The sequence below is a fragment of the Saccopteryx bilineata genome, chromosome 6 (genome assembly GCF_036850765.1).
Source record: "Saccopteryx bilineata isolate mSacBil1 chromosome 6, mSacBil1_pri_phased_curated, whole genome shotgun sequence".
Lineage (NCBI taxonomy): Eukaryota > Metazoa > Chordata > Mammalia > Chiroptera > Emballonuridae > Saccopteryx > Saccopteryx bilineata.
The window spans coordinates 210857683-210882390 of record NC_089495.1 but is presented as its reverse complement, the minus strand read 5'-3'; the positions used below and the strand labels follow the sequence as shown (position 1 = coordinate 210882390).

Here is a 24708-nt window from a genome sequence, read left to right as displayed (position 1 = left end):
GACACAGAGACCCACCTGAACGCCGAACCCCACCCCTCTGTGCAACAGGACAGGACAGTTCAGCACTGTAGGTCTGTTCATCTTGTGACAGAGAACTTTTGCACAAAAATGTATTAGTTTTATAATAAGAAAACAAAAATTATAAAAATCATCTACCTGACCTATAGTGGCACAGTGGACAAGGCGTCCACCCGGAATGCCAAGGTCAGTGGTTCAACCCCAGGCTTGCCTGGTCAAGGCACATACGAGAAGCAACTACTATGAGTTGATCCTTCTCCATCTTTCCCTCATCTCTCTCTCTCTAAAATCAATAAATATGGTCTTTAAAAGATAAAATAAAACATCATCTGTAGGAAACGTTACCTGACACGAACTCTCACCTGGCTTAGCCTCATATCCATCAGCGTGTTCCTTGCTTGGCCAATCTTCCTCATGTCTAGCTCACCTGTGCCAGGTGTCATCAACCCAGGTGTCATCCCACCTGGGTATGGAGTGTTCAGTCCACCAGGGTAGGGTGTGTTAAGACCTCCGAATTGCTGGGGAGAAAAGGGATAAGATGCTAGAAGCAGGCTCCCCCTGGCGTCCTCCTGGGATGCAGCTGTGCAGACAGGCGCAGGGGCCGCAAGCCTGAGCTGCGGGAGCACCGGGTCTGACACCTGCCCGGCAGGCCCACCGCCCATCTCACCAAAACCAGACGCAAGGCGGCCCACCTCCCTCTTCTCGGAGGCTTACAGTCTGTCGGGGGTCCACTGAAGTGTGGCTCTCTCCAGTCTGTAAGTGCTTGGCGAAGAAGCTGTCAGGGACCGGGGTCAGCTTCTCGTAGCGCGGGTTCCGCTGGCGCTTGTTTCTGGCGTCGCCCACCTCGGGGATGCTCAGCCACTCCTCTTCTGTCACTTCTGCCAACTTCCTCTGCAAACATCAGCCCCACAGAACACTGGTTCTCTGGCAGATTCCCACATGCACAAGAGAAACTTTTCCTCCCTGAACCCCTTCGCCTCCAAATCACCACGCTTAGAAAGGACTCTGATGCAGAAATGGTTATCACCTTCATTTAGAAAAAAAAAATGCTTATCTGCTCTACTTCACTCAAATGCAAACTGTTCTGTCAAAGCCCAGAGGACACAGTTAAAGTTACAAAGAATATATGCTCCCTTGTCCTGCCTTTTTTGGTGGGGGGAAGAGAGTTTCTGCACACACAGACACACAATTAGACTCAAGCAGGGCTCTTCTTCTACCATCTGAGTTTAACAAAGAGCAAAGTAGTGGCCCTGGCTGGTTGGCTCAGTGGTAGAGCGTTGGCCCAGTCTGTGGACATCCCTGGTTCGATTCCCAGTCAGAGAACACAGAAGAGCCCATCTGCTTCTCCACCCCTCCCTCTTTCACTGCTCTCTCTCCTCCTCTTTTTTTTTTTTTGTATTTTTCTGAAACTGGAAACGGGGAGAGACAGTCAGACAGACTCCCGCATGCGCCCGACCGGGATCCACCCAGCACGCCCACTAGGGCGATGCTCTGCCCACCAGGGGGCGATGCTCTGCCCCTCCGGGGTGACCAGAGCCACTCCAGCGCCTGGGGCAGAGGCCAAGGAGCCATCCCCAGCGCCCGGGCCATCTTTGCTCCAATGGAGCCTTGGCTGTGGGAGGGGAAGAGAGAGACAGAGAGGAAGGAGGGGGGGGGGTGGAGAAGCAAATGGGCGCTTCTCCTATGTGCCCTGGCTGGGAATCAAACCTGGGTCCCCCGCACGCCAGGCCGATGCTCTACCGCTGAGCCAACCGGCCAGGGCCTCTCCTCTCTTACAGGCATAGTTCGACTGAAGCGAGTTGGCTCCAGGTGCCAAGGACGGCTCTATGTCTCTGCCTCAGGCACTAAGAAGAGCTTGGTTGCTGAGCAAGGGAGAAACGCCCCAGATGAGCAGAGCATCGCCCCTTAGTGGGCTTGCCGGGTGGACGCTGGTTCGAGTGCATGTGGGAGTCTGTCTACCTGCCTCCCTTCCTCTCACTGAATAAAAGCAAAGCAGTGACGTCACATCACTTCTCCAGAGCACTCTGGCTCTCTGTGGGCAGGTTGGGTGCTGTCCCTCTTACTTTGAGATCTGAGAACTGCTGTTGGATTTTGGGGCGTTCCATACGGTATTTCTCAATTTCTTCTTTCTCCCTTTGCTCCCTAGGAAGTAAAATGAGTACCTGTGTTAGAAATGCTGGGTGTCCACTCCAAAACAAAATCACTTCACCATACTCCTTAACTAAACTGCCAAAAACAAGAGCTCCACACACTCAGCAGCTAAATCAAATCCGCTCTAAAGTAACAATGGACATTCACAAATATTAAAACTCAGTTATCTACCAAATGAAAACTTGCAGAGCCTGACCAGGCGGTGGCGCTGTGGATAGAGCGTGGGACTGGAATGCGAGGACCTAGGTTTGAAATCTGTAGGTCGCCAGCTTGAGCGCGGGCTCATCTGGTTTGAGCAAGGCTAACCAGCTTGGACCCAAGGTCACTGGCTTGAGCAAGGGGTTACTCGGTCTGCTGTTGCCCCATGGTCAAGGAACATATGAGAAATCAATCAATGAACAACTAAGGAACCGCAACAAAAAACTGATTGATGCTTCTCATCTCTTTCCATTCCTGTCTGTCTGCCCCTCTCTCTGACTCTCTCTCTGTCTCTGTAAAAAAAAAAAAAACCTTGCAAAAATTCACCAAAGTGAAAACAAGTTCTTACTCTGACATAATACTTGCAATTTAATACAAATATATACGCTGCTTTGAAATTCTATAAAATCGCAAAGGCAGAGCCATCCTGTGCACGGCCAGCTGCCCCTCCCCCTCTCCACTGAATATAAACAGCCCTCACCAGCTTCACTGCACCACGGCCAGGGCCAGTGGTCTCTAGCATTGCCGCGTAACTGGCCCTCAGGGACAGAGTGCCTGGGTTAAGGGTGGGACCCCGTCCAAACATTGGGAAGAAATCTGCGGTTATACCTGAACACAGAGTAAGAGGCACTGTAACAAAGTATCAACCAGGCAGCTAAACTTCCCAACACTGAGATCTACACTTTCCTCCACAAGGTAACAGAAAGGTATCTGTGGGTGGTGATCTGAATGTGCTATGATGAATGATGTGCTTACAGAGGGAGAGACACTCCCTCTGTAAGCTGGAGTGTCAGTCATGGCCCCTGACACAAAGCAACACAGAGGTGCACCTATCAGACATTCTGGCCAAAGATGCTGCACCTGGGCTTGGCCAGGCCCCAGTGTCCCCTCCACAGGAACAGACAGCAGGACAAGTTAAAAGACAGGCCTTTCTACAAAGCGATCCCTTCAAAAAACCAACGTCACACAAAGGTTACAAAAGACAGAGGTAGGAAAATGAGCAGACGAGACATAGGAGCTGACAGGACTGTGTGCTGCTTTGGGAGGAAAGCCGCTGCTCTGTGTTCTGGGCTTGAGCAGGAACACGGACGTGGCCCAGCTGTCAGGTAACATAATCAGGGCTCGTGCTGGTGGCTGGGACAGAGGTGCTGGTCCTGTAGGAGACGGACTGCTCAACGTGGAGGGTGGCCTGACCCTGAGTGACCCAGCAAAGACTACCTGCAGGTGCAGAAAAGCGAATGTGCAAACTGAGACCAGTGCTGGGAGTCCATGGGGTGTGTGCGTTTGCCTCAGTATTCTACTTGTTTGAAGTTGTCACAATGAAATTTTGAAAAGCCAATCGTTTTTCTAAATCCACTTAATACATGACTTTCTGTGGGTGTCCTTGTCACTCAGTTTTTTCTTTTCTTTTCTTTTCTTTTTTCCCCTGAAGCTGGAAACAGGGAGAGACAGTCAGACAGACTCCCGCATGCACCTGACCGAGATCCACCCGGCACGCCCACCAGGGGGCGATGCTCTGCCCCTCCAGGGCGTCGCTCTGCTGCGACCAGAGCCACTCGAGCGCCTGAGGCAGAGGCCAAGGAGCCATCCCCAGCGCCCAGGCCATCTTTGCTCCAATGGAGCCTTGGCTGCGGGAGGGGAAGAGAGAGACAGAGAGGAAGGAGGGGGAGGGGGTGGAGAAGCAAATGGGCGCTTCCCCTATGTGCCCTGGCCGGGAATCGAACCCGGGTCCCCCACACGCCAGGCCTACACTCTACCGCTGAGCCAACCGGCCAGGGCGTCACTCAGTTTTTTAATGAATGACTTCCAGAAAGTTAGAATCAAATTTTATTATGCAAACCATGTGCATTTAATTACCATATTTGTGCGTATCGACTTAATAACGAGCTTTAAAAAAATCCCTGAAGGGCCCTAGCAGCCAAGGCTCCATTGGAGCAAAGATGGCCTGGGCGCTGGGGATGGCCCAGGCGCTAGAGTGGCTCTGGTGGCGGCAGAGTGACGCCCCGGAGGGGCAGAGCATCGCCCCCTGGTGGGCAGAGCGTCGCCCCTGGTGGGCGTGCCGGGTGGATCCCGGTCCGGCGCATGCGGGAGTCTGTCTGACTGTCTCTCCCTGTTTCCAGCTTCAGAATAAAAAGAAAAAAAAAATTCAAAAAAAAAACAAACCTCCCTGAAGAACATTTCACTCTTCTAAAAGACCTTGAAAATATTTTAAATGCTACATGTATTAGGGGAAACTACAAAATTACGTGTAATGAGGAATAGAAAGAAGAAAATGAACTGAAATATCAACTGTCACTTTCTGGGCTCATGACTAAATGTCACCCTCTTAACCTCATTGTCCTAATATTCTATAAGGAGAACAAATTTTTTCTAATACAAAAATAACTTCCAAATTACTCAATATGCATTAGCAATATCACTACACCCATCCCAAAGATGGTAACCCTGATGCGTAGGCAGGACAATCCCCCAATTCCACTGGGTTCTGCAAGCCAGCATGGAGTGCTCAAGCTCTCCTCTGCAGACTCCAGGCCCTGAGGCTCCAGTCCAACAGCCCTGCATCTACCCAGAGGCCTCACAGCTGAGCAGACATACCCATTATTCTTGCGACTTTTCTCTAAGTCAGAAACAACTCAGAACAAAACACTGTCAAAAACGTGTATAAAGAGAGTGAAAGACAGTAGTCAGTTTTACCTCCTTTCCTTTCTTCTTTCGTCCATCCTCTTATCCAGAGCTGCATAAATGGCATCCGCTTCCTCATCGTCTTTCTCGTAGGGCCCGCTTGAGAAGAGGCTCCCTGCATAGCCGTTAAACTGAGAACCGAACAACAAACCTGGGGGTCAGAGTCTCCCTCACTCTCTCCCCACCAGCAGAAACAGAACACTTCCAGCTGCAAAATGCTTGCTAAACAAATTCAGGCAAACCCAAACTGAGGAATAACAAAACAGCTGTTGAGGACAGGGAAGACAGAGAAGCTGTCCCAACCAGAGGAGACTAAGGAGCCAGATACAATGCAGAAGGACACACGTGGGAAACAGTTCCTGGTTTGATAGTTGCACTAAGGTCATGTAAGACACGGAGAAGCCTGTGACGGGTACACAGGAAATTTTTCGTATTATTCTTGCAAGTTCCCTGTGAATTTATGATTATATCAAAACTAAGTATTTAAAATCTTTTCCTCTAAGGAAAATGCCACCAGTTAGAACACATGTGAAGAAAACTTCAATGGACCAAACACCAATTAATGAAGAGGGTAAACATTAAGGAAAATGAAACAAATATTATTACTAATTCCACTTAAAATTTTTACCAGCCAAAGTGCCCCCCCCCCCCAGTGCACACCTACTTGATTCTGCATTTTGAGTGTACATTCCTAAGCTCCAAGGGACCTTCTTTTGCTTCTGTCACTTGTTTCCTGGGCCCATGCAGCCCAGCTGGCTCACTTCTACTACCTGTTTCTTTTTTAAAATTTTTATGAGTTTATCCGAATCAAACTGAAGACATATGCCAGGGAGCAAGATCTCAAATGCTCCTTCTAACTTTCTAAATAAACTTCCCCTGCCTGACCAGGCGGTGGCGCAGTGGATAGAGCGTCAGACTGGGATGCCGAGGACCCAGGTTTGAGACCCCCAGGTTCGAGACCCCAAGGTTCGAGCCAGCTTGAGCACAGACTTATCTGGTTTGAGCAACAGCTCACCAGCTTGGACCCAAGGTCGCTGGCTCGAGCAAGGGCTCAGTCTGCTGTAGCCCCACAGTCAGGGCACATATGAGAGAGCAATCGATGAACAACTAAGGTGTCGCAATGTGCAATGAAAAACTAATGATTGATGCTTCTCATCTCTCCGTTCCTGTCTGTCCCTGTCTATTCCTCTCTCTGACTCTCTCTCTGTCTGTGTAAAAACAAACAAACAAACAAAAAAGAACTTTCTCTTATAATTTGAAAAACTTTTTTCACCAGCCAAGACAATACACCAATGCAGTGGTTGTAACAGCTGCAAGAACCTCTCTTTTTAAGACAGCGGTTCTCAACCTGTGGGTCACGACCCCGGCAGGGGTCGAACGACCAAAACATAGGGGTCGCCTAAAGCCATTGGAAATTTAAAAATGTATTGTATAATAAATATGTATTTTCCGATGGCTTTAGGCGACCCCTGTGTTTTGGTCGTTCGACCCCCGCCGGGGTCGCGACCCACACGTTGAGAACCGCTGTTTTAAGAGAAAACAGAGTGTAGTTTCTTTACGTTGGTCCTGCTCCCCTCTCACACTCCATTACAAAAACCCCGTGAAAAGCGGAAACAGTGACTACACCAGCCAGGCCAAGCCAAGCCACTCGTCACAGATGCTCAGCCCTCTGGAGCCCAGCAGGGAGCCCACCAGTCACCTCGTCATAGTTAGTGTCGTTCAGATCCTCATCGTCGTCGTCAGCAGCTTGGCTTTTTTTCATCTGGTCCCCGACTGTCCTCTTGCCCGGAGGCGCATGGCGGTCATCCACAGGATCATTGGCATCCCGGGCGGGCCCAATGTCTGAGCGGGTGGTGAAGCCAGTGGCACTGCAAAAGACCCCCAAGAAGCCCATTTATCTGGATAACTTGTTCCTGTGTTCTTCCCTCCACACTCGTCACCTAACAACATCTCTTCTTCTAACACCTTCACAACGCTGGTGGCAGTGAACACACGCGGCCATGCTCAGGCATTCCCATGGAAGCATTCCCGGGAAACCCTCTGGCACACCTGGAGCAGAATGATTACTCAGGCTTGCTTTTGCCACCACATTCTCCTTGGGAGGGGTTCCCCAGGGCGCCAGACCACCCTCCTTCCAAGGCCTAGCCTCCATTCCCAAGAACCTCCCATCTGACCAGACGCTCAGGCCAACCTGACCCGATCAGAGGTCCTCTTCTGTGCCCTGCGGCTACTCCGGGCCGTTATGCTGATGGCGGCGGTGCCATCCAAGAACCAAGGCAGTCATCATCGCCAGCTTTGAGTCCCTCTCCATCCCATCTGTCACTAGGTGGTACTGAGTCTACCTCCAGCCCCTTCTCTCCAGGCCAGGACTCCCTGCATCTGGGCACCGAGGCCTCCCCCTGCTCCAGCCCCACCTGGCTACAGCCTGTCAGAACTCTGCTCAAGGACTCCTGGCTGGCTAGTCCCTCCCCTGCCTCCTGTTCCTTCACTGCCCACCACGCGAGGTGTCCGTTTCTCCTATAACCCTGCTTTGCTACACTTCTGCATCCCTAAATCCAGCCTTCCTTCCAAACTTGGCTCAAATGCCAGCACTGTCCAGAGGGTGCGTGACCACTGGACCCCATGCCTAAATCAATCTGCCCCCTTGGATGAACCTATTGACGCATTCACCCCACCTCTCCTAACCCACTCTGAACACGGTGTCAAATAAGAGCGTTACGTGGACCCCCATCTATTGGAACACGACACCCCTGAGGAGAGACACCCAGTCGTTTCCCTAATCAAAAGAATAACCAAGCAAACAGGGTAACGACTGCTCCTTTATTCAACAATGTACGGAGGTCGTCCGTGCGGCCGGCGCGGGGGACCCACTCGCAGGCCTCCCTCCCCTTCCCCCAACGCGCCGCCCGCCCGGGACTCACCCTCGGCCCAGCCCCGGCACGTAGCCGAGCGGCGCGGGCATGCCCAGGAACGGCTTCTTCTTCTTGTTCATGGCGGCGGCGAGAGATGCGGAGGGAAAGACGGAGACTGAGGCCGCAGGCGGAGGCGGGGACGGAGGGCCGCGGGCGACCGAGGCTCCGCTGCAGAAAGTCGCGGGACTTGCGTCACCCGCGCCCCGGAAACAAAGCGCCCGGTCCGCGCGAGACCCCGCCCACCTCCAGGGTCCCGGGGAGGAAGTTCCGGAAACGTAACTTCCGGCTGCGGCTGGGGGCGCGGCTGCGGCGCGCTCGTAGCAGGAGCGCCCACTGGTGGCACGGCGGCCGGGCAGCCCCATCCTAAACAATCCCTGGGGACCGCGAAACCGTGCCCATCCCTGCTTCCTGCGTAGTCTCCATGCTTTCCAGGGAGATTGTGCCAGCCCAGCCGCCCTGGCCCCGGGGAAGGCCCTAACACACCTGAGCGGAGCTGCACACTTATCTAGTCGTACAGAGCTTGTGGTTACCCCTGTCTGCATGAGCTACTGGTGCCCTAGCTCTCAGCGCTCAGATAGGGACACAGGCTCCTTCCTAAACAAGCCTACCCTGAACATCCCAGTGAAGGAAGGAGCCCAGCCCCTAGAGAGCTGAGGAAAATAAACAAATGCAGCAGATATGTGCGGAACGAGTCAGTATGTAGTAGGGGCAATCACATTACGCGGGGATTCCTTGCAAACCTCTGTTGTGTGTGTTGGTGAGCATGGGTACAGGCGGACATGCATGACTGTACTCTGCATACAGGTCTGCATGGCCATGTGCGCACTGTGCTGTGGGACAGCCTCTGCCCACACATGAACCTGAGGGTCTTGGCAGAGCAGGCAGCAGGCCAAACTCAGGTCGCACGACTGGCTTTTCTGCTGGACCAGCCAGCCCCCTGCCCACCCTAGCACTTCTCATTGGTGTTCTGGAGGAAACACATCCCTCCTGCCTGCAGCAGCTTCCTTGGAGTTTCTCTCTCCTCCCCGTCCCCTTCCAAGCCTCCTTCCAATGTCAGGTAGTGAGCAGAGTCAGATTCTGGCACTACAGAGGGGAGGGGACAGATTCCTGGTTGTCCTGGAGTTCACAGTGTGGTGAGGTCAAAAGAGGGTCAAACTAACTTCTCCCAGGAAGTAAGTGCCTACTTGAGGGAGAAACCTATGGAAAAGTTTGGGAAATGTGTGAATTAAAAGAGTGCATAGAGGTAGAAGAATGTAGGGAAGTGGTTGGAAGGTGTCATCTGGCCCTTGACCTGATCCCCGGGGGCAGAAGGTCCCAGGAGCGGGTAGGATTCCCCCCTAGCCCTGGTAACACACACCGAGGGGACGGATGTGTCCTTGACTTCCCTGCCTCAGAGGCTCCTGAGGACGCCTGGAGCCCCTGCAGGTGCACGGTCTCTCGTTCTTGAAGCCCAGGTGCGCACCGTAGCCCCTTGCCCTGGCAGACGCCCTTTGCATACGCAGACCGCGCGCCGCCGACACACTTCCGAGCTCCCGGAGCGCGCCCAGCACTCACAGCTCAGCGGCAGGTGCCTCGACGCGCAGACTCGCCGGGCGCGGGGACCGGTTCGGGCGCGGGGCCGGCTGGGGCGGGGCGGTGGCGCGCGTTCCCCGCCGGCCACGCGGGCCGCCCTGCGCCCGGCGAGGGGCGTGTGCACGGGCCGGGGACTTGCGGGCCCCATGTTCACGGAGCTGAGGACCAAGCTGAGCCCCCCGCGAGGCCGCGCCGGGGCTGTGCGCGCCGGCTTCGGGGAGCGCTGGGATGCAGACGGTGAGCGGGGCTGGACCCGGGCGCGGAGATATCGCAGGCTGGGTGTTTGGGGACCGAGAAGGACGGGGACGGAACCTGCGGGCTCCGAGCGGCGGAGGCGGCGGGCGGAGTGGGGGGCGCGTCCTGGCCGAACGGGGTTCCTGGTGTCTTTGTCCTGCGCTGGGGGCGGGGGTGGCACAGCCTCAGACCTTGAGGATCAACACACCCTTGGCTTAAGAGAGGTGACCGATCGGGGCTGGTCCCTAGACTGGCACCACCGAGCGGTCACCTTTTTTCTTCGCTCGGAAAAAAAACCCGCCCCGGCCCTTGCGTTGCGGCCGAGGCCACAGCCGGGCTCCGTTGCCCCCGCCCCATTTTCTACTGGAATTCTGACGTTGGGGCTAGGAGGAGGGAAGGACGGATGTATGGACGGAGATCCCACCCCGAGCGCCGGCAGGAAATGGGCGGAACCCGGCCGGCCCAGGACAGGTGCGGCGCTGGCGGAGGCGTCCGACTGGTTTGCCCAGAGCAGCGAGCTCTCGCCCAGGCCCGGCTCGGTGAAGCCAGGCCGTGCGACCCAGGCGCCTATTCTCTGAAAGGTGCTGGCTTAGAATAAGTCTTTTCCCACGGTTACTAGAAGCCACCTCAACGCGGCGGCCACAGTCTGGCCCTAGACCTCAAATTTAGAACCACCTAAGGTCATCTGATAACGGAGTTGCGATAATGGGGAGGAGGCGCTAAGTCGGATGAATTTTATAGCGTGGGAGGGGGGGATAAGATGTGGATTTCCCCCATCACCGAGACCTGGGCACGTAGCCAAACCCTACCCTCAGTAGGGGGTGGTAGGGAGGGTCTCTAACTCTCTGGGAGGTGGGGGAGGACCTGGCCTGGGAAACTGATCCTGCCTGCTGAGTCAGGGCTTCCACGCTGCAAGCCGTGGAGACGGGGGCTAGCTAGCCTGGGCCCAGCTTCCTGTCCCTGCCCAGGGCTCTGTGACTGGCGGACATCACACAGAGTCTTTGTCCACCCATTTATTCATTCACAATATTTCTGGGCATCTTCTGTGTGCCAGGATCTGCGCAGGGTCTTGGGAGGGGCCTCTGCCTGCCCCTGACTCATGTCAGCAGTGAGTCCAGAAATGATGGTAAAACTAAAACTTGATGAGTGTAATAAAGTTGATGTGGGGGAGAGAGAGAGAGAGAGCGCTTGAGGCATCACTGTGGGTCCCTGAGCCCATGACTGCACCCTGCTCACCTGTACTGGGCAGCCCATGCTGGCTGGACAGCCACCAGGCACAGGAACCATCCTGGGCAGAGGGCTCTGTGGGAGGTAGGGAGCAGGACTCCCCAGTGTCCGCTGCCTGGAGTTCAAGCTTCTTGTCAATGAGTCACAACCAGTGAGCACGGTGGGGCAGGGCCAAGCCTCAACTCCAGGCAGGGCTGCAGAGACTGGGTTCAGTCTACCAGGTGGGCAGCAGGGCACCCAGAGGCCTCCCCAGCACACAGGGCTTCCCTGGTTTGGTGTGTCATGTGCCAGCCCAAGGCAAGGGTGAGGTCAGGACTGTCCCATGCTCTCATGACCATGTCCTCTCTCTAATCTAAGCTGAATCTGTCCTGCTTCCCCAGAACATGGACATGGGTCTCAGAGGGGAAGGTGTTCATTCTTCATCTTTGAGCTAGGTGGGGTCCTCAAGATAGCTCTTGGTGCTACCATCTACCTTTAGGGGCTTGGTCACCCCTAGTTGGGAAAGCAGCCCCTTCCTCAGTAGAGGGGAGTTGGGCTGAGCAAGGAGAGGAGCCTCCGGCTTTGCCCCTGACCATTCTGACCAGGCACCCCTGCTCGGCAGCCACTGCCCACTTCAGCTTCTGCCGGACCCTGCTGGAACACACAGTGTCAGCCGAGAGCATCCCCTGCCACCTGCCTAGGACACCAGGCACCAGCCTCACGTGGCATGATACACGCAGCCAGAGGGCAGCTGCTGGCCGGCCAGTCAAGCTCCTGCAGCAGCCTGGCACAGAGTCCTCCCAGGTACCAGCCACCACACCCACCTCAACCCTGCCCTCCCCACCACCTCACTGCATCTGCTGCCCTCTCCCCCACAGGGTCGGCTGTACTCTGACCACTTTGGCCTGTACCACACAAGTCCCTCACTGGGTGGCCTGACGAGGCCGGTGGTCCTGTGGAGTCAGCAGGATGTCTGCAAGTGGCTCAAGAAGCACTGTCCCCACAACTACCTCGTCTACGTGGAGGCCTTCTCCCAGCACGCCATCACCGGTGCTGTGGGGGTTGGGGGGTACACAAGGTCCCTCTGCTTTCCATTTCTTCCTGACTTGGCCCTTTCTTCCCATCTGTCTCTTTGCAGAATGTCTCATTGTCTCTCCCAGGCTCTGTTTTCACCTGGTTTTTCTTTGCTCAGCCTCTGTCCACCCTTGTCCCTCCCTCCTTCTGCATTGATTGGTGTCTCTTTCTCCACCCCCATCTGTCTCTCCTCTCTTTCTCTTTCTCTCTGTCTCTCCCACTCACTCCCTGTCTTTTAACCTGTGCCCCCCACCCCACTTTCTCACTCTGCTTTGGCTCCTGATGCCTGTTGGAGGTTGACCATCTCCCCCCCTCCCCAGGCCGGGCACTGCTGCGGCTGAATGCGGAGAAGCTGCAGCGGATGGGGCTGGCACAGGAGGCCCAACGGCAGGAGGTGCTGCAGCAGGTGCTGCGCCTGCAGGTGCGCGAGGAAGGGCGGAGCCTGCAGCTGCTCAGCCAAGGTCAGTGGGAGGAGCCAGAGTGTCTGAGAGCTTGGAGAGGCCTGGGGGCTGGGTTACAAGGCCCCTTGAGTGCAGGTTGCGGGGAGTGGATATTGGGAGGATGGCTGTGGGACCCCAGTAAGGGCTGTCCTACACCCATGGTGACATGCACGATGCCAGAGGCCCCCATTCCTCGTCACCCATTCACCCATAGCTTCCTTCGGACACATGTCCTAGTTGCTGCCTGAGGCTTGAACCCCAGACCTCAGCACTGTGACCGGAGCCCGTGGCAAAGATGAGGGACAGCTCCTCTTGGACTGCAGGAGTCCCCAGGGGCCGAGCCCAGCCCAATGAATGGACAGGTGGGACCAGGATTGCCACCTCCAGCCACCTCTGGTTGTGCACTCCGGGTGATGCCTGGGATTGGGTGGGTGGGGGCTTCGTGAGTGTGGGCCCACCTCCCAGGACCTGAGCCCAAGCACATCCCTGGTGCTGCTGGCAGCATTCGGGGCAGCCACCTGGAGCCAGAGTGGGGTTTGGATGCTCCTCCAGACTCCCAGGGAGTGTTTATTTATATTCCCTTCACCTGTGGTCTCTGGATATCCTGTCCTCTTCCAGGGCAGGAGGTCTGTCTGTCTGTTAGCCCACGTGTCCAGTTCCAAACCCTGCCCCAGCACCTAGAGGACTACCCACAGAGGTGGAAAAAACTGCCAGGCTCCTTTGGCTGTGTGCCCGTCCCCTGCCCCCACCCAGGCCCAGCAGTCCCAACTCATGTCTAGATGATGACCATCAGCATCCGCCTGGCCAGGCATCCTTCCCGGCCCCTTCACTCATTATATGTGAGACCCTAGCCACGCCTGCCTCTTTTCACGGGAACTGAGAAGAGGCAAGTCCAGGATTGCCCAAGCGCCCAAGACGCTCCACAATGGGGACCCATCCCCCAGCTGGGTTGGGTTGCGTCCTGGCCTTGGGTTTGGGGAAGCTTCCCTCCTCTCAGGGTCATGGAGGCCGCCCTGGAGGCCCATAATGGGCAGGCATTCCTAATGCCCCTTTCCCAGGAGAACCCAGATCCTCACAAGAGATGGTCCCGAGGCCTACACCACCCGATGCCTGCCCAGCAGACCTCGCTGGCCTATGAAAACCACTCCACGGGCCAGAGGGCCTCAGGTTGGGGCTGGTGCTGCCGAGCAGAGGGACACAGGGCTGTCCTGCAGTCTCCTCTCTCCGGCTCCCCTGCCTGCCACTCCCCTAGGGGACTCTGAAAACCTCAGAGACAGATGAGGCTGAGCCCCCAGGCCCCTCTCTGTGGCATGAGCTGGCTTTAGGATAGGAGGTTGGTTGTTTCAGGTCCCAAGTGGAATTTGGATAACTGGCCTGGTGCCCACCCCCAACCCCTGTGACCCCCTACCACGGGAAGCCCCCTTGTCCTGTCTGGCTGCCCTGAGTGTCCCCCACCTTGTGCCATCATGATGTCACCCTTTCCCGAGGGTCCCTCCCACCTCCTTTGTGTTGCCTCCTACCCCCACCCCAAGCTCCTGTTTTGTCTTCCTTGTTTTGCATTCCCTTTTTTATATTCTGATAAAAGGCCAGAAATAAACCTGGTTCTCCAATGCCCTCGTGTGGTGTCTGGCTCCAGTCAGCTGGCTTGTGGAGGTGGGCAGAGCCCTGAGGCACCCCTGAGTCTGGGAAGAGGGGGTGCCTGGCCCAGAAGCCTCCTGCAAAAAGCCACCAGGGGGCAGTGGTGCTGCATGCTGGCAGGGTGCCTATTTATCCTAGGAACAAGGGTGGGGGGTAAGAGGCACAGGCTGGGCTCAGAGGAATGGACGGCATGTGGACCCACCAACACAGGTGTGTGCTAGGCTCCTGAGGCTGCTGGGAAGTTTCACACAACAGAAATGAATTCTCTCACAGTCCTCCAGGCTGCAAGCCCAGTAGGGCTCCTCCAGGGCTCAGGGGAGAGAACCCTTGGTCACTTCTCGGAGCCTTCCATGGCTGCTGGGGGATTCCTGGGCTCAAAGACACATCTCTGTGTCCAGGACTATGTGATCACATCACCTTCTGTCTATCTCAAATCACCCTCTTACAAAGATGCTTGTCACTGGATTTAGGGCCCACCTGGATAATCCAGGATGATCTCATCTCAAGATCTTTAACTTAATCATGTCTACAGAGACCTTTTTTCCAAATAAGGTCTCATTCATAGGTTCCAAGGATTTGATGTGGCTACTTTTGGGGGACCTCCATGTAGGGTACCACAGTGCAGAGCCCTGACATAAGAAACCATAGCATACACCCTGACACATGTACACAGGCAGCCAGACACACCAGTAGTAACCCAGAGACATACACCAATCCCTGCAGTCGGAATGGGCATGTGCACCCAGACCCACCACAACACACTCCAACACAGCATCCCAGACACACAACGACCTCCTGACATACAGAAACACATGACATTGCGTGAGACCCTGACCTCTGGGCAGGCTGCAGCCTGAACACATACCTTCTGGATCCAGACATGCCCTACGCCCTGTGTCCAGCCCCCTGGAAACTAAGATACAGACAAACATCTTCTCACCTAGTACAGGACACAGACAAACCCTGACACTGTGACATCCAAAGAGGATGCTGCCTGACACACATGGTTGCTCAGACACACACCTGACACGGACACGTCACATACATGAGCGTGAGACTTCAGTGGGGAGAGCTGAAAACCTTGGATTGTACCTCAGGGCACACACTGACGCCTCCTGACACCCTGCATGTCCTGTCCCCAGGGTGAGCACTGTCAGTGAGGAAAGGACATTCCCTCTTCCTCCTGGGGTCACACGGGCCTCTCTCTGTCTCTGACTTCCCAGGGAAGGACTGACCAACTGATGCCTCTACAGAGTGCCCCCACCTTGCCTCTGCCTCTTGTGCTGGCCTTGAGGAAGCAGACCCCAAGGGTCTCTGTAAGAGGTGGACCCCAAATGTATTTTGTGCTCTGCTCTCAAGCGGTGGAGCTGAAGCTGCCCCAGGGTGGACATGGTTGGGGGTGGCTGGGGTGGGGGCATGGAGTGTGCGTGGGGTGTGCAGTGTGAGGGTGGGGTGGGAAGGGCTCCGGGAAGGAGGGGTACCTTGTAACTCCATTCCTCAACTGGCAGTCCCTCCCCTCTTCCATTCATTCCCATGTTCTGGCGGAGCTACTGCCCATCACCCCAACCTGATAGCAGCTTTCCTGCAGAGGGCCAGGCTCCGGGGCACAGAGGAGCAAGGCAGTGGCCACTGTCTAGGAACACTCCCTCCCAAAGCAGACAGGTTGGTCCAATCAATGGTCAGTAACCCCAGTGAAGCGGGCCTCAAGTGCCAGGAGCCAGTGATCCCCCGAGAGTAGCCACAGGCAGAGGTGGTACCACGAGGCTGGCTGCAAGAGAGGCGAACCCTGTTTTGCAGGCGCTGGGCCCCCATGGCCAAGAGTTCAGGGTCCCAGAGGACGGTGGCCGCAACCTTTCCAGAGCCAGGACGTAGAGGCGTCCGGTGGCTTCCATCAGAGCACGCTGGACTTGGGGCAATATCCTGCGCCCCTATGTGACTCAGTTTACCTCACTCTCTGAAAAAAAATGTCTCCTGCCCTAGGGGCGGCATAACTGGTCACTGTACTGGAAACCCGGTGGACGGACGCGACGGACGCCGGGGGTCCCGCAGGCGGGCCGGCCCGACGGGCCCCCACCCCCTGACCCGGCCCTCCCGTCGCCGAGCGGCTGCAGGAATACCGCGAGAGTTCGCCCCCTCTTCCCACCCCCCCCCACAGTAAAACTGTCAAAGGTGGGAGGGGCGGGAGCGCGCATGTGCGCAGCGCGGCGCGCAGCCTGCGCCGCCCGGACCCCGCGCCCGCACCCCTGTCCGGCCCCGGCCCGGCCCCGGCCCCGGCCCCCGCCCCGCCTCCGTCCCGCTGGGCGCCGCAGGTAAGCGCCCGGCCGCGCCCCCGGCCCAGACCCCGGCGCAGCCTCCGCGCTGGCCGCGCCCCCGGCCCTGACCCCGCGTGCAGGTCGGAGTGGGGGGGGCCGCGCCGGAGCCCCCGCCCGCCGCCCCCTCCGCGCCGCGCCCGGACCCCCCGCGCCGCGCCCCGCGCCCCGCGCCGGCGCCGCGTTCCTTCCTCCTCCTTCTCCAGAAAAAGTCGCCATTTTGGTTCACTGCCTTCGCCACCCCCCCTCCCCAGGCGCCCGCGATCGGCCCTTCCGCGGCCAAGCCGAGGCCGCACCCGGGCCGCAGGTGACAGGTGGGTGGCGAAGCCAGCCTCCAGCTGTACGTCCCTTGGCTGGCCTCGTCAGCGCGCACGGACTTGAGCCGGGGTCCAGGGCCGAGCGGCCTTGACCGGGCTGTGGTCCCGCTGCCAGCGTCTCCTGCGGTCAGCGCTTGGCGCTTCCCTTTCTCGAGGAGAGGAGGGTTCCACCTCGATGTCCCTGCTGGGCCCGCCTGGAAAGTGGAAGCCCTTTCTCTTGGTGCAAGAGTCACAGGCCCTGGAAGGAAGGAAGGAAGGTCTCTGCCTCTTAAGCCAGTCCTGACCCCAGGCCCCCAACTTTGAATTCTACACTCAAGCCTGAGAAAGACTGGAAAGGATGGGGTCCCCGGGAGCGCCTGCACCGCGGCCCGCTAGGGTCGTCATGGGGCTGGGGGAACTTATCTTGGCATGTCTCCTATGGAAATGGAAATGTGATGACTTTCAGAGAAGTTTGTTCAGACCTTTCTTGACCCATACCCCTCTCCAGGTCCAAAATATGGGCAGGGACTCTGCTGACCTCTGACCTCGGCCTGCCCAGGTAGCTTCTGCACTTTGGTAGACACAGTAACCCCTTCCCACCCTCTCTGATCTAAGTTAGCTAGGAACTACCAGGAGAAGGACCACCTGACCACACACTCTGCCCCTCCTCTTCTGTGGCCTTGGGTGTCCCTGTTGGAGGACCCAGCAGGACTGAGCTCAAAGTCCCTCCAGTTCTCATTCCCACGGGAGGCCCAGCTCAGATGGCAGGGTGTGTTCCCTGGAGCTGGTGGCCTGTGGTCTCTGGAGTGGAGCTGGTGGCCCTGTGGGTGGAGAACAGAGAGACGACGAAGGGTGGGGGTAAAGAGGAGGTCAGCCAGGTAGAGGGTGACCGAGGGGCCCAGCCAGCCTGAGGCCTCCATCTGGGTGGAGGAGCCCAACAGGAACAAACCAAGAAAAGGGTGACGCAGGGTGGTTTGGCTGACACAGGGACCAGAACCTGGTGCCTGACAGTCTTCCATTCTTGGGCTGTCACCCTGCCCTGGGAGGGGGGACACACACAGTCGAGGAGTGGGCTAGGGGTCCTCAGGTCGATGTTGGCTGTCTTCCATCTTTGTCCTAGGCAGAAAGATACAGAGCACCTGTCTGGATAGAGTGGAATTGCCACGGGTTTGGGTGGAGCTGTGAAGGAAAGTGTCCCCAGGTGCCGGGAAGTGTCCCCAGGTGCCGGGCCAGCAAGGCCTGTGTGCCAAAAGCCGTGCTGGTGTAATTGTTGGCCCCAGAAGGGATATTGTTTGCCTCCTTCTGCCTGAGCACTCCACCTCTCCTGGGGCCGCCTGGCCTAGTGCTAGGTGTGAGGTGCGTGGTTCTTGGCTTGCTCTGAGACTATATCTAGGATGGAGGTAGCCCATTGGACATGGTGAGGGTCTCAGGGCAGGGTAAGGCCCTTCCAAGCTGAGGGTGTCTTCTGGGGAGACCTCAGCCAGGCAGTCACTCCCCTAAACCAGCAGCCACCCGCCACCTGCTTCCCCATGCAGAAGAGCACAGGCAGGCTCCCTCCCCTTCCCGCAGCCAAAGAGCAGGGCGGGGGGTGCAAGGAGGGGCGTTTCAAGCCCTGACTCAGCCCTGGTGGGCCTCACAGTTTTGTCCACCTGGTCTGCAGCAATGACTGATCCCTTCTGTGTCGGAGGCAGCCGCCGGCTCCCAGGGTCCAGCAGGAGCGGACCTGGGAAGGATAGCAGCCATCACGAGGTCCGACTCTCTGTGCGGCATGACCCACCAAAGCTGGGTAAGAGGGGTTAGGCCTAGGTCAACTCAGAGCTGTCACGGGCAGCCAGTGCTGGGTGTGGGCCACGTCCTGGATGCCCAGCTCCTGGGTACCAGGTAGCTGAGAGCCTTCACAGGGTGGGGGCAGCCAAGGGCCCTGGATTCTTGTCGTAGGCGGACTACAGCCTTCCACCCTCCCATTCCTGCGTGGTGGGAGGGAGGGAGGCTCACCTGGGACCCGACCACCCTCCTGGATGATACATGAGGGCTCCAGGGAGCCTACTCTCCAAGCCTTGGTGTGCCGTGTGCTGCAGGGTTGCCAGTGGCTCGGGGTGGGCAGACAGTGCCCAGCCAGGCCCCACTCTGCTTTGACCTGGGAAGTCCAGCCAGCGACAGGACAGAAGGGAAGAAAAAGGGGCGTCCGAAAGCTGAGAACCAGGCCCTCCGAGACATTCCCGTGAGCTCCCTGCGGGCTGGGGTGGGGCTCATGCTGGGGTCTGCCTGTTGAGGCCACTGTCCTGCCTTTGCTTACCGTCTACACATTTAGTTCCAAGCCCTGAGCCTGCTTCAGCGGGCCACTCTGTGTCTCATGGATTCATGGCGTGGCCTGGGGCCCCGTGGGCCATGTCTATGGGGCCCCTAGAGCAGGTCTTGTGCACCCTCGCTGACCAGGGTAGCCTGGATCTGGCGGTAGTCCCGAGGTCGAAGGGCTCCTGCAGCCCGCCGGCTCTTCTGGCCTGGGCAGGGTGCGGAGTCTGGGGCTCAGGTTGGCAGAGGCCGGGGTGGCTGAGGGGTCAGCAGCCCGGCCTTTCCCACGCCCAGCTCTCCCTGATGAACCAGTGGAAAGATGAATTCAAGGCGCACTCACGGGTGAAGTGTCCCAACTCAGGGTGCTGGCTGGAGTTTCCCAGCATCTACGGGCTCAAGTACCATTACCAGCGGTGCCAAGGGGTAAGGGACTGTGTGTCGGGGAAGAGGAGGCCTGCGCCTGCCCTGACCCAGCGGTTGGCGCAGGATGAGTCTGCGCAGAGGCCTGGTGGCCCATCCCACGCCTGCCCTCTCCACCCAGGGTGCCATCTCAGAAAGGCTGACCTTTCCCTGCTCCTTCTGTGAGGCTGCCTTCACCTCCAAGACCCAGCTGGAGAAGCACCGGATTTGGAACCACATGGACCGACCCCTCCCGGCCCCCAAGCCTGGGCCAGTCAGCCGGCCAGTTACCATCAGCCGGCCCGTTGGGGTCAGCAAGCCCATTGGAGTGAGCAAACCTGTCACTATTGGGAAGCCTGTGGGTGTCAGCAAGCCCATTGGTATCAGCAAGCCAGTGACGGTCAGCAGGCCTGTGCCAGTCACCAAATCAGTGACAATCAGCAGGCCCGTGCCGATCACCAAGGCTGTGCCCGTCACCAGGCCCGTGCAGGTCACCAAGGCTTTGCCGGTCACCAGGCCCGTGCAGGTCACCAAGGCTGTGCCAGTCACCAGGCCTGTGCCGGTCACCAAGGCTGTGCCAGTCACAAGGCCCGTGCCGGTCACCAAGCCTGTGCCCATTACCAAGCCTGTGCCCATTACCAAGTCTGTGCCCATCACCAAGCCTGTGACAGTCAGCAAGCCAGTGCCAGTCACCAAACCTGTGCCAGTCACCAAACCTGTGACCACAAACAAACCAATGCCGATGACAAAACTTGTGACAGTTACAAAACCCGTGCCAGTCGCAAAGCCGGTGACGGTCAGCAGGCCCATTGTGGTCAGCAAGCTGGTGACGGTCAGCAGGCCCATTGCCATCAGCAGACACACACCATCCTGCAAAATGGTGCTGCTGACCAAGTCTGAGAACAAAGCCCCTCGCGCTGCGGGGAGGACCAGCGGGAAGAAAAGGTATGAGGCACCTTCTGGGCTGGGGGTGGGGCTCCCCAGCTGTGCCCCGGGGGTAACAGCCCACATTGGGCCCTCCTGCCCCTCACCTCCCTGCTTCCTGCAGGGCTGCGGACGGCCTGGACACCTGCCCCCTCCCACCCAAGCAGGCGAGGTCAGAGAACGAGGAGTATGGCCCGTCCACCACAGGCCAGGGCTCGGCCTTCCAGCCCAGCACAGGCCCCAGTGGTGGTCCCCTTTCTCTGGGCAGCAAGCCACTGGGGGGCAAGGAGGCACCAAGAGCCGCAGGCCCTGTGTCCTCGCCCGAGGAGGGAGCTGAGCGCACGAAGCACAGTAAGACGAGAGGAGGGCAGCGGCCAGGGCGGGGGCAGCGGCCAGCCTCCCAGTGAGTATTTGACCAGAGTATCGGCCTCTGTTTTCTCTTCCCCGAGTCAGGAAGGAAACAGAAAACACCCAAGAAGTTTACGGGAGAGCAGCCATCCATCTCAGGAACCTTCGGACTTAAAGGTGAGGCCCCGGCAGGGCACCTGTCGCTCGCCCGCGGGTGTGCCCATGCCCTTGGCCCATACCTGCCCCACCCCACTCCACGTGTGCACACAGGCCTGGCCAAGGCGGAAGACAAATCCCGAAGCCACCGTGCCAAGAAGCAGGAGGGGCCGAGCCCTGAGGATGTCCGGAAGAAGGTGCCAGCCCCCGCAGGCACTGTCGGCAAGGAGGCGCCGGCTCCCGCGGCCCACCCAGCCCCAGGTGGGGGCTCCTGTGTGGCAGGGACCAGGCCGGGTCTTCACTGGGGGGCAGATCCCGGGCCACACGGGTTGGGGGCTTGAGTGTGGACCCTGGGCTCTGTGCTTGGCGTTCGGGGGCCCTTGCCAGGACCCTGGGCTCTGTGCTTGGCGTTCGGGGGCCCTCGCCAGGACCCTGGGCTCTGTGCTGGGGGGCTTGAGTGTGGACCCTGGGCTCTGTGCTTGGCGTTCGGGGGCCCTCGCCAACCCAAGGCCCTGGCCCCGCCCCACAGGCGGCCCTGAGGAGCAGTGGCAGCGTGCCATCCACGACAGGGGGGAGGCCGTCTGCCCCACTTGCAACGTGGTCACGCGGAAGACCCTGGTGGGGCTCAAGAAGCACATGGAGGTGTGTCAGAAGGTAAGGCTGACCCCTGGGGTTCCAGAGAGGAGGTGCCCTAGGTCAGCTTCTCATGGCTCACATGTTGGCAGCTCCAGGATGCCCTCAAGTGCCAGCACTGTCGGAAGCAGTTCAAGTCCAAGGCTGGCCTCAACTACCACACCATGGCGGAGCACAGCGCCAAGGTACACCACGGGGCCCAGCTGCCATCCAGCCCTGACCACTGACCACTGACCACAGGCCTCCCTCTCCATCTCACCCCACCCCACCTGCCCCAGCCCTGACTGCTAACCTTTCAAGCTTTCGTTGTCTCACTGTGCCTGACTTTGGACATCAGTGGCCCCAGTGCCGGGCAGGGACAGGGGCCCTGTGGGGGTGGAGGCACTGAGGCTGGGCCTGCCCCCCAGCCCTCTGACACAGAGGCCTCCGAGGGGAGTGAGCAGGAGGAGCGGGAACGGCTACGCAAGGTTCTGAAGCAGATGGGGAGGCTGCGCTGCTCCCAGGAGGTCAGTGGGACAGCAGCAGGTTTTGGGCAGAGTGTGGGGTGGAGCAGAGCCCCTTGCTGGCCTCTTACGGACCCTTGACCTCCAGGGCTGTGGGGCCGCCTTCTCCAGCCTCATGGGCTACCAGTACCACCAGCGGCGCTGCGGGAAGCCGCCCTGCGAGGTGGACAGTCCCTCCTTCCCCTGCACCCACTGTGGCAAGACCTACCGCTCCAAGGCTGGCCACGATTACCACATGCGCTCGGAGCACACGGCCCCGGTGAGTGGCTAGGCCCTCCTGTCCTTCAGGCACCGAGCACACGTGTTCTCCCAGTGCTCGCCCACTTGTCCCTGCCCCACGGCGTGCACCTGGCTCCCTGCGCCTGCAAACTGTGCGGCTCTGGGTGCTCACCTTGGCCTCCTCGCCCTGCAGCCCCCCGAGGAGCCAGAGGACAAGCCCCCCGAAGCCGAGGACCTGTTGGGTGTTGAGCGGACCCCCAGCGGCCGCATCCGCCGCACGTCGGCCCAGGTTGCTGTGTTCCACCTGCAAGAGATTGCGGAGGACGAACTGGCCCGAGACTGGACCAAGCGGCGGATGAAAGATGACCTGGTGCCCGAGACGGCACGGGTGAGACACCTGGTCTCTCAGCAGGACATGCCTCTGCTTGGGTCCCCTGTGACAGACCTGCCCCCTATGACCCAGGCCATCTGATGGCCTCCCAAGGTTCCTGTCTCCCTACAGATGTAACAGTTGAGGGCCTCCTTGGAGCAGTGGGGTCAGCTCTGCCCCAGAGCTGGCCTCCTGAGCTCACCCTAGTGCCTACCTGTTTTTTGTTTTGTTTTGTTTTTGTATTTTTCCGAAGTGAGAAGCGGGGAGGCAGTCAGACCCCCGCATGTGCCCGACCGGGATCCACCTGGCATGCCCACCAGGGGGCGATGCTCTGCCCATCTGGGGCGTTGCTCTGTTGCAATCAGAGCCATTCTAGTGCCTGAGGCAGAGGCCACAGAGCCATCCTCAGCGCCCGGGCCAACTTTGCTCCAGTGAAGCCTTGGCTGTGGGAGGGGAAGAGAGAGACACAGAGGAAGGAGAGGGGGAGGGGTGGAGAAACAGATGGTTGTTTCTCCTATGTGCCCTGGCCGGGAGTCGAACCCAGGACTCCCACACACCGAGCCAACGCTCTACCACTGAGGCAACTGGCCAGGACGAAGTGCCTACCTGTTTTTACAGCTCAACTACACTCGGCCAGGCCTCCCCACACTCAACCCCCAGCTTCTGGAGGCATGGAAGAACGAGGTCAAGGAGAAAGGCCATGTCAACTGCCCCAATGACGTGAGCTGGGGCAGGCTGGTGGGTGGGCAAGGGACACTGGGACTTAGGTCCAAGAGCTTAGCTGTGGCCCTGGGTGGGAGCCTTCCAAGTGTCCAGTTTACCTGTGGTCCCTGGGCCCCTGCAGGGGGCTCAGACAGAGAGGCCTCAATGTCAGCCCCGGAGGCCCAGCTGTCCACACCCCCAGGCTCCCAGGGTCAGGCCGCTCACATGCCCAGGGAAGCCCAGGGCCCCTGGGCCGGGGTAGGGGCTACGCATGTGTGTGGCGGTGCTGCCAGGCGGCCCACCCCATGACTGTCTCCTGTCCCAGTGCTGCGAAGCCATTTACTCCAGTGTGTCTGGACTCAAGGCCCATCTCGCCAGCTGCAGCAAGGTGAGTCCCCAAGGCCTTCCACCACGGCAGGCATGGGCCCATCAGTCCCTCAGGGATCCCCACACACGGAGCATGCACTCTCATCCCCCGGGCAGCCTTCTCCATGAGCCCAGGGACTGGTCGGTGCTCCGTGGCCAGCCCAGCCCTGGCCACGAGTCAGGCAGTCCCAAGTGGTCCTGCCAGTGGGGGCTCTTCCTCTCTGGGGGTGCCAGTGGGCGTGCCGACCTGGCCAGATAAGCTTTGGCCACCTTACCCTGTAGCTGCAGGTGGGCAGGAGGTCCTGGTCTGACACCTAGGGCGGGGCTGTCCGCATCTTGCAGGGAGACCACCTGGTGGGAAAGTACTGCTGTCTGCTGTGTCCAAAGGAGTTCAGCTCTGAGAGCGGCGTCAAGTACCACATCCTCAAGGCCCACTCAGAGGTGGGTGGCACGGGCCTGGGCGAGGGACCGGCAGACGGACAGGCTGGCCCACAGAGGGCACTGAGCCGGGTGGAGTGGAGAGGTGGTGTGGCAGTGAGTGGCCCTCATGGAAAGACCGGCAGCATCTCTTTAAAGTGGCTTCTGGCTTCCTGGGAGAGAGCTGAGACGGCCGGCGCCCCCTGCTGCCCCCCAGTTTCCACCCTCGCTTTTCTCTCCCTAGAACTGGTTCCGGACTTCTGCAGACCCGCCCCCCAAACACAAGAGCCAGGACTCCTTGTCACCCAAGGAGGAGAAGAGCCCGACAGGTGGGAAGAAGCGGGGTCGCAAGCCCAAGGAGCGGCTCCCTGAGGAGCCTGCACCCAAGACGCCTCCCCGCCAGGATGACTGGCCCCCCGGAGGCAGAGACAAGGGGGCCCGGGGCTCCACTGGTCGGAAGGTGGGAACCGGCAAGGTGCCCGAGAAGTGAGCCAAGTGGCGGGCAGGTGGGTGGGGCCTGGTCCCCACGCTGGCCGAGCCCTCCTCTGTCCAAGGGGGGGTGGCTAGCTTGGGGACAACCTGCCCTTCAGTTCCTCACCCCGCCCCTGCCTACTCTCCTGTTCAGTGGGAGCAGCCAGCCCTGCTTCTC

General features: G+C 58.7%; 3 protein-coding genes across 7 annotated transcripts in view; 2 read left to right on the top strand and 1 right to left on the bottom strand.

Moving 5' to 3' along the window:
* PRPF6 (pre-mRNA processing factor 6) overlaps positions 1 to 8140 on the bottom strand; it is a 34671-nt gene extending 26531 nt beyond the window's left edge. The window contains exons 1-6 of the mRNA XM_066235650.1: positions 7971 to 8140; positions 6749 to 6917; positions 5062 to 5180; positions 2082 to 2160; positions 733 to 909; positions 381 to 536 (exon numbers count right to left, since the gene is read on the bottom strand). Of these exons, the coding sequence (XP_066091747.1) occupies positions 381 to 536; positions 733 to 909; positions 2082 to 2160; positions 5062 to 5180; positions 6749 to 6917; positions 7971 to 8041 (771 nt within the window). The 5' untranslated portion in view covers positions 8042 to 8140. The remainder of the gene's footprint in view (positions 1 to 380; positions 537 to 732; positions 910 to 2081; positions 2161 to 5061; positions 5181 to 6748; positions 6918 to 7970) is intronic.
* A 1387-nt stretch (positions 8141 to 9527) lies between these two features.
* Positions 9528 to 14089, top strand: SAMD10 (sterile alpha motif domain containing 10). Of its 3 annotated transcripts, XR_010726206.1 has the most exons (6): positions 9531 to 9770; positions 11596 to 11777; positions 11852 to 12023; positions 12368 to 12508; positions 12702 to 12849; positions 13546 to 14089. XR_010726206.1 is itself a non-coding variant. In XM_066236979.1 (5 exons), exons 1-5 carry the CDS (start codon positions 9680 to 9682, stop codon positions 12733 to 12735), a joined length of 597 nt encoding a protein of 198 aa, XP_066093076.1. In that variant the 5' UTR covers positions 9528 to 9679; the 3' UTR covers positions 12736 to 14089. The 3 variants fall into 3 exon arrangements, 2 of the variants coding, with proteins under 2 accessions (XP_066093076.1, XP_066093075.1); XM_066236979.1 differs by having other exon boundaries at positions 9528 to 9770; positions 12725 to 14089; XM_066236978.1 differs by having other exon boundaries at positions 12702 to 14089.
* Positions 14090 to 16302: 2213 nt separating this feature from the next.
* On the top strand, positions 16303 to 24697 carry ZNF512B (zinc finger protein 512B). Of its 3 annotated transcripts, XM_066236756.1 has the most exons (18): positions 16307 to 16434; positions 17239 to 17289; positions 18391 to 18516; positions 18809 to 18951; positions 19317 to 19445; positions 19564 to 20366; positions 20470 to 20696; positions 20799 to 20870; positions 20964 to 21110; positions 21379 to 21503; positions 21575 to 21667; positions 21890 to 21988; positions 22074 to 22244; positions 22398 to 22592; positions 23193 to 23294; positions 23602 to 23664; positions 23985 to 24083; positions 24304 to 24697. In XM_066236756.1, the coding sequence occupies exons 3-18, from the start codon at positions 18393 to 18395 to the stop codon at positions 24547 to 24549; spliced, it is 2838 nt and encodes a 945-aa protein (XP_066092853.1). In that variant the 5' UTR covers positions 16307 to 16434; positions 17239 to 17289; positions 18391 to 18392; the 3' UTR covers positions 24550 to 24697. The 3 variants fall into 3 exon arrangements, with proteins under 3 accessions (XP_066092854.1, XP_066092853.1, XP_066092855.1); XM_066236757.1 differs by lacking the exon at positions 17239 to 17289 and having other exon boundaries at positions 16303 to 16434; XM_066236758.1 differs by lacking the exons at positions 16307 to 16434; positions 17239 to 17289 and adding an exon at positions 18066 to 18086.
* Positions 24698 to 24708: the final 11 nt, after the last annotated feature.

What these genes read in the sequence shown, in the direction of transcription:
- SAMD10 (XM_066236978.1), top strand. Translation starts at nt 9,680, where the DNA reads ATGTTCACGGAGCTGAGGACCAAGCTGAGCCCCCCGCGAGGCCGCGCC. An exon ending in GGAGCGCTGGGATGCAGACG is followed by an intron (nt 9,771 to 11,595) that starts GTGAGCGGGGCT and finishes CCTGCTCGGCAG; the next exon opens with CCACTGCCCACTTCAGCTTC. An exon ending in CTGGCACAGAGTCCTCCCAG is followed by an intron (nt 11,778 to 11,851) that starts GTACCAGCCACC and finishes TCTCCCCCACAG; the next exon opens with GGTCGGCTGTACTCTGACCA.
- ZNF512B (XM_066236757.1), top strand. Translation starts at nt 18,393, where the DNA reads ATGACTGATCCCTTCTGTGTCGGAGGCAGCCGCCGGCTCCCAGGGTCC. An exon ending in AGCTGAGCGCACGAAGCACA is followed by an intron (nt 20,697 to 20,798) that starts GTAAGACGAGAG and finishes TCCCCGAGTCAG; the next exon opens with GAAGGAAACAGAAAACACCC. An exon ending in AGGAACCTTCGGACTTAAAG is followed by an intron (nt 20,871 to 20,963) that starts GTGAGGCCCCGG and finishes GTGTGCACACAG; the next exon opens with GCCTGGCCAAGGCGGAAGAC.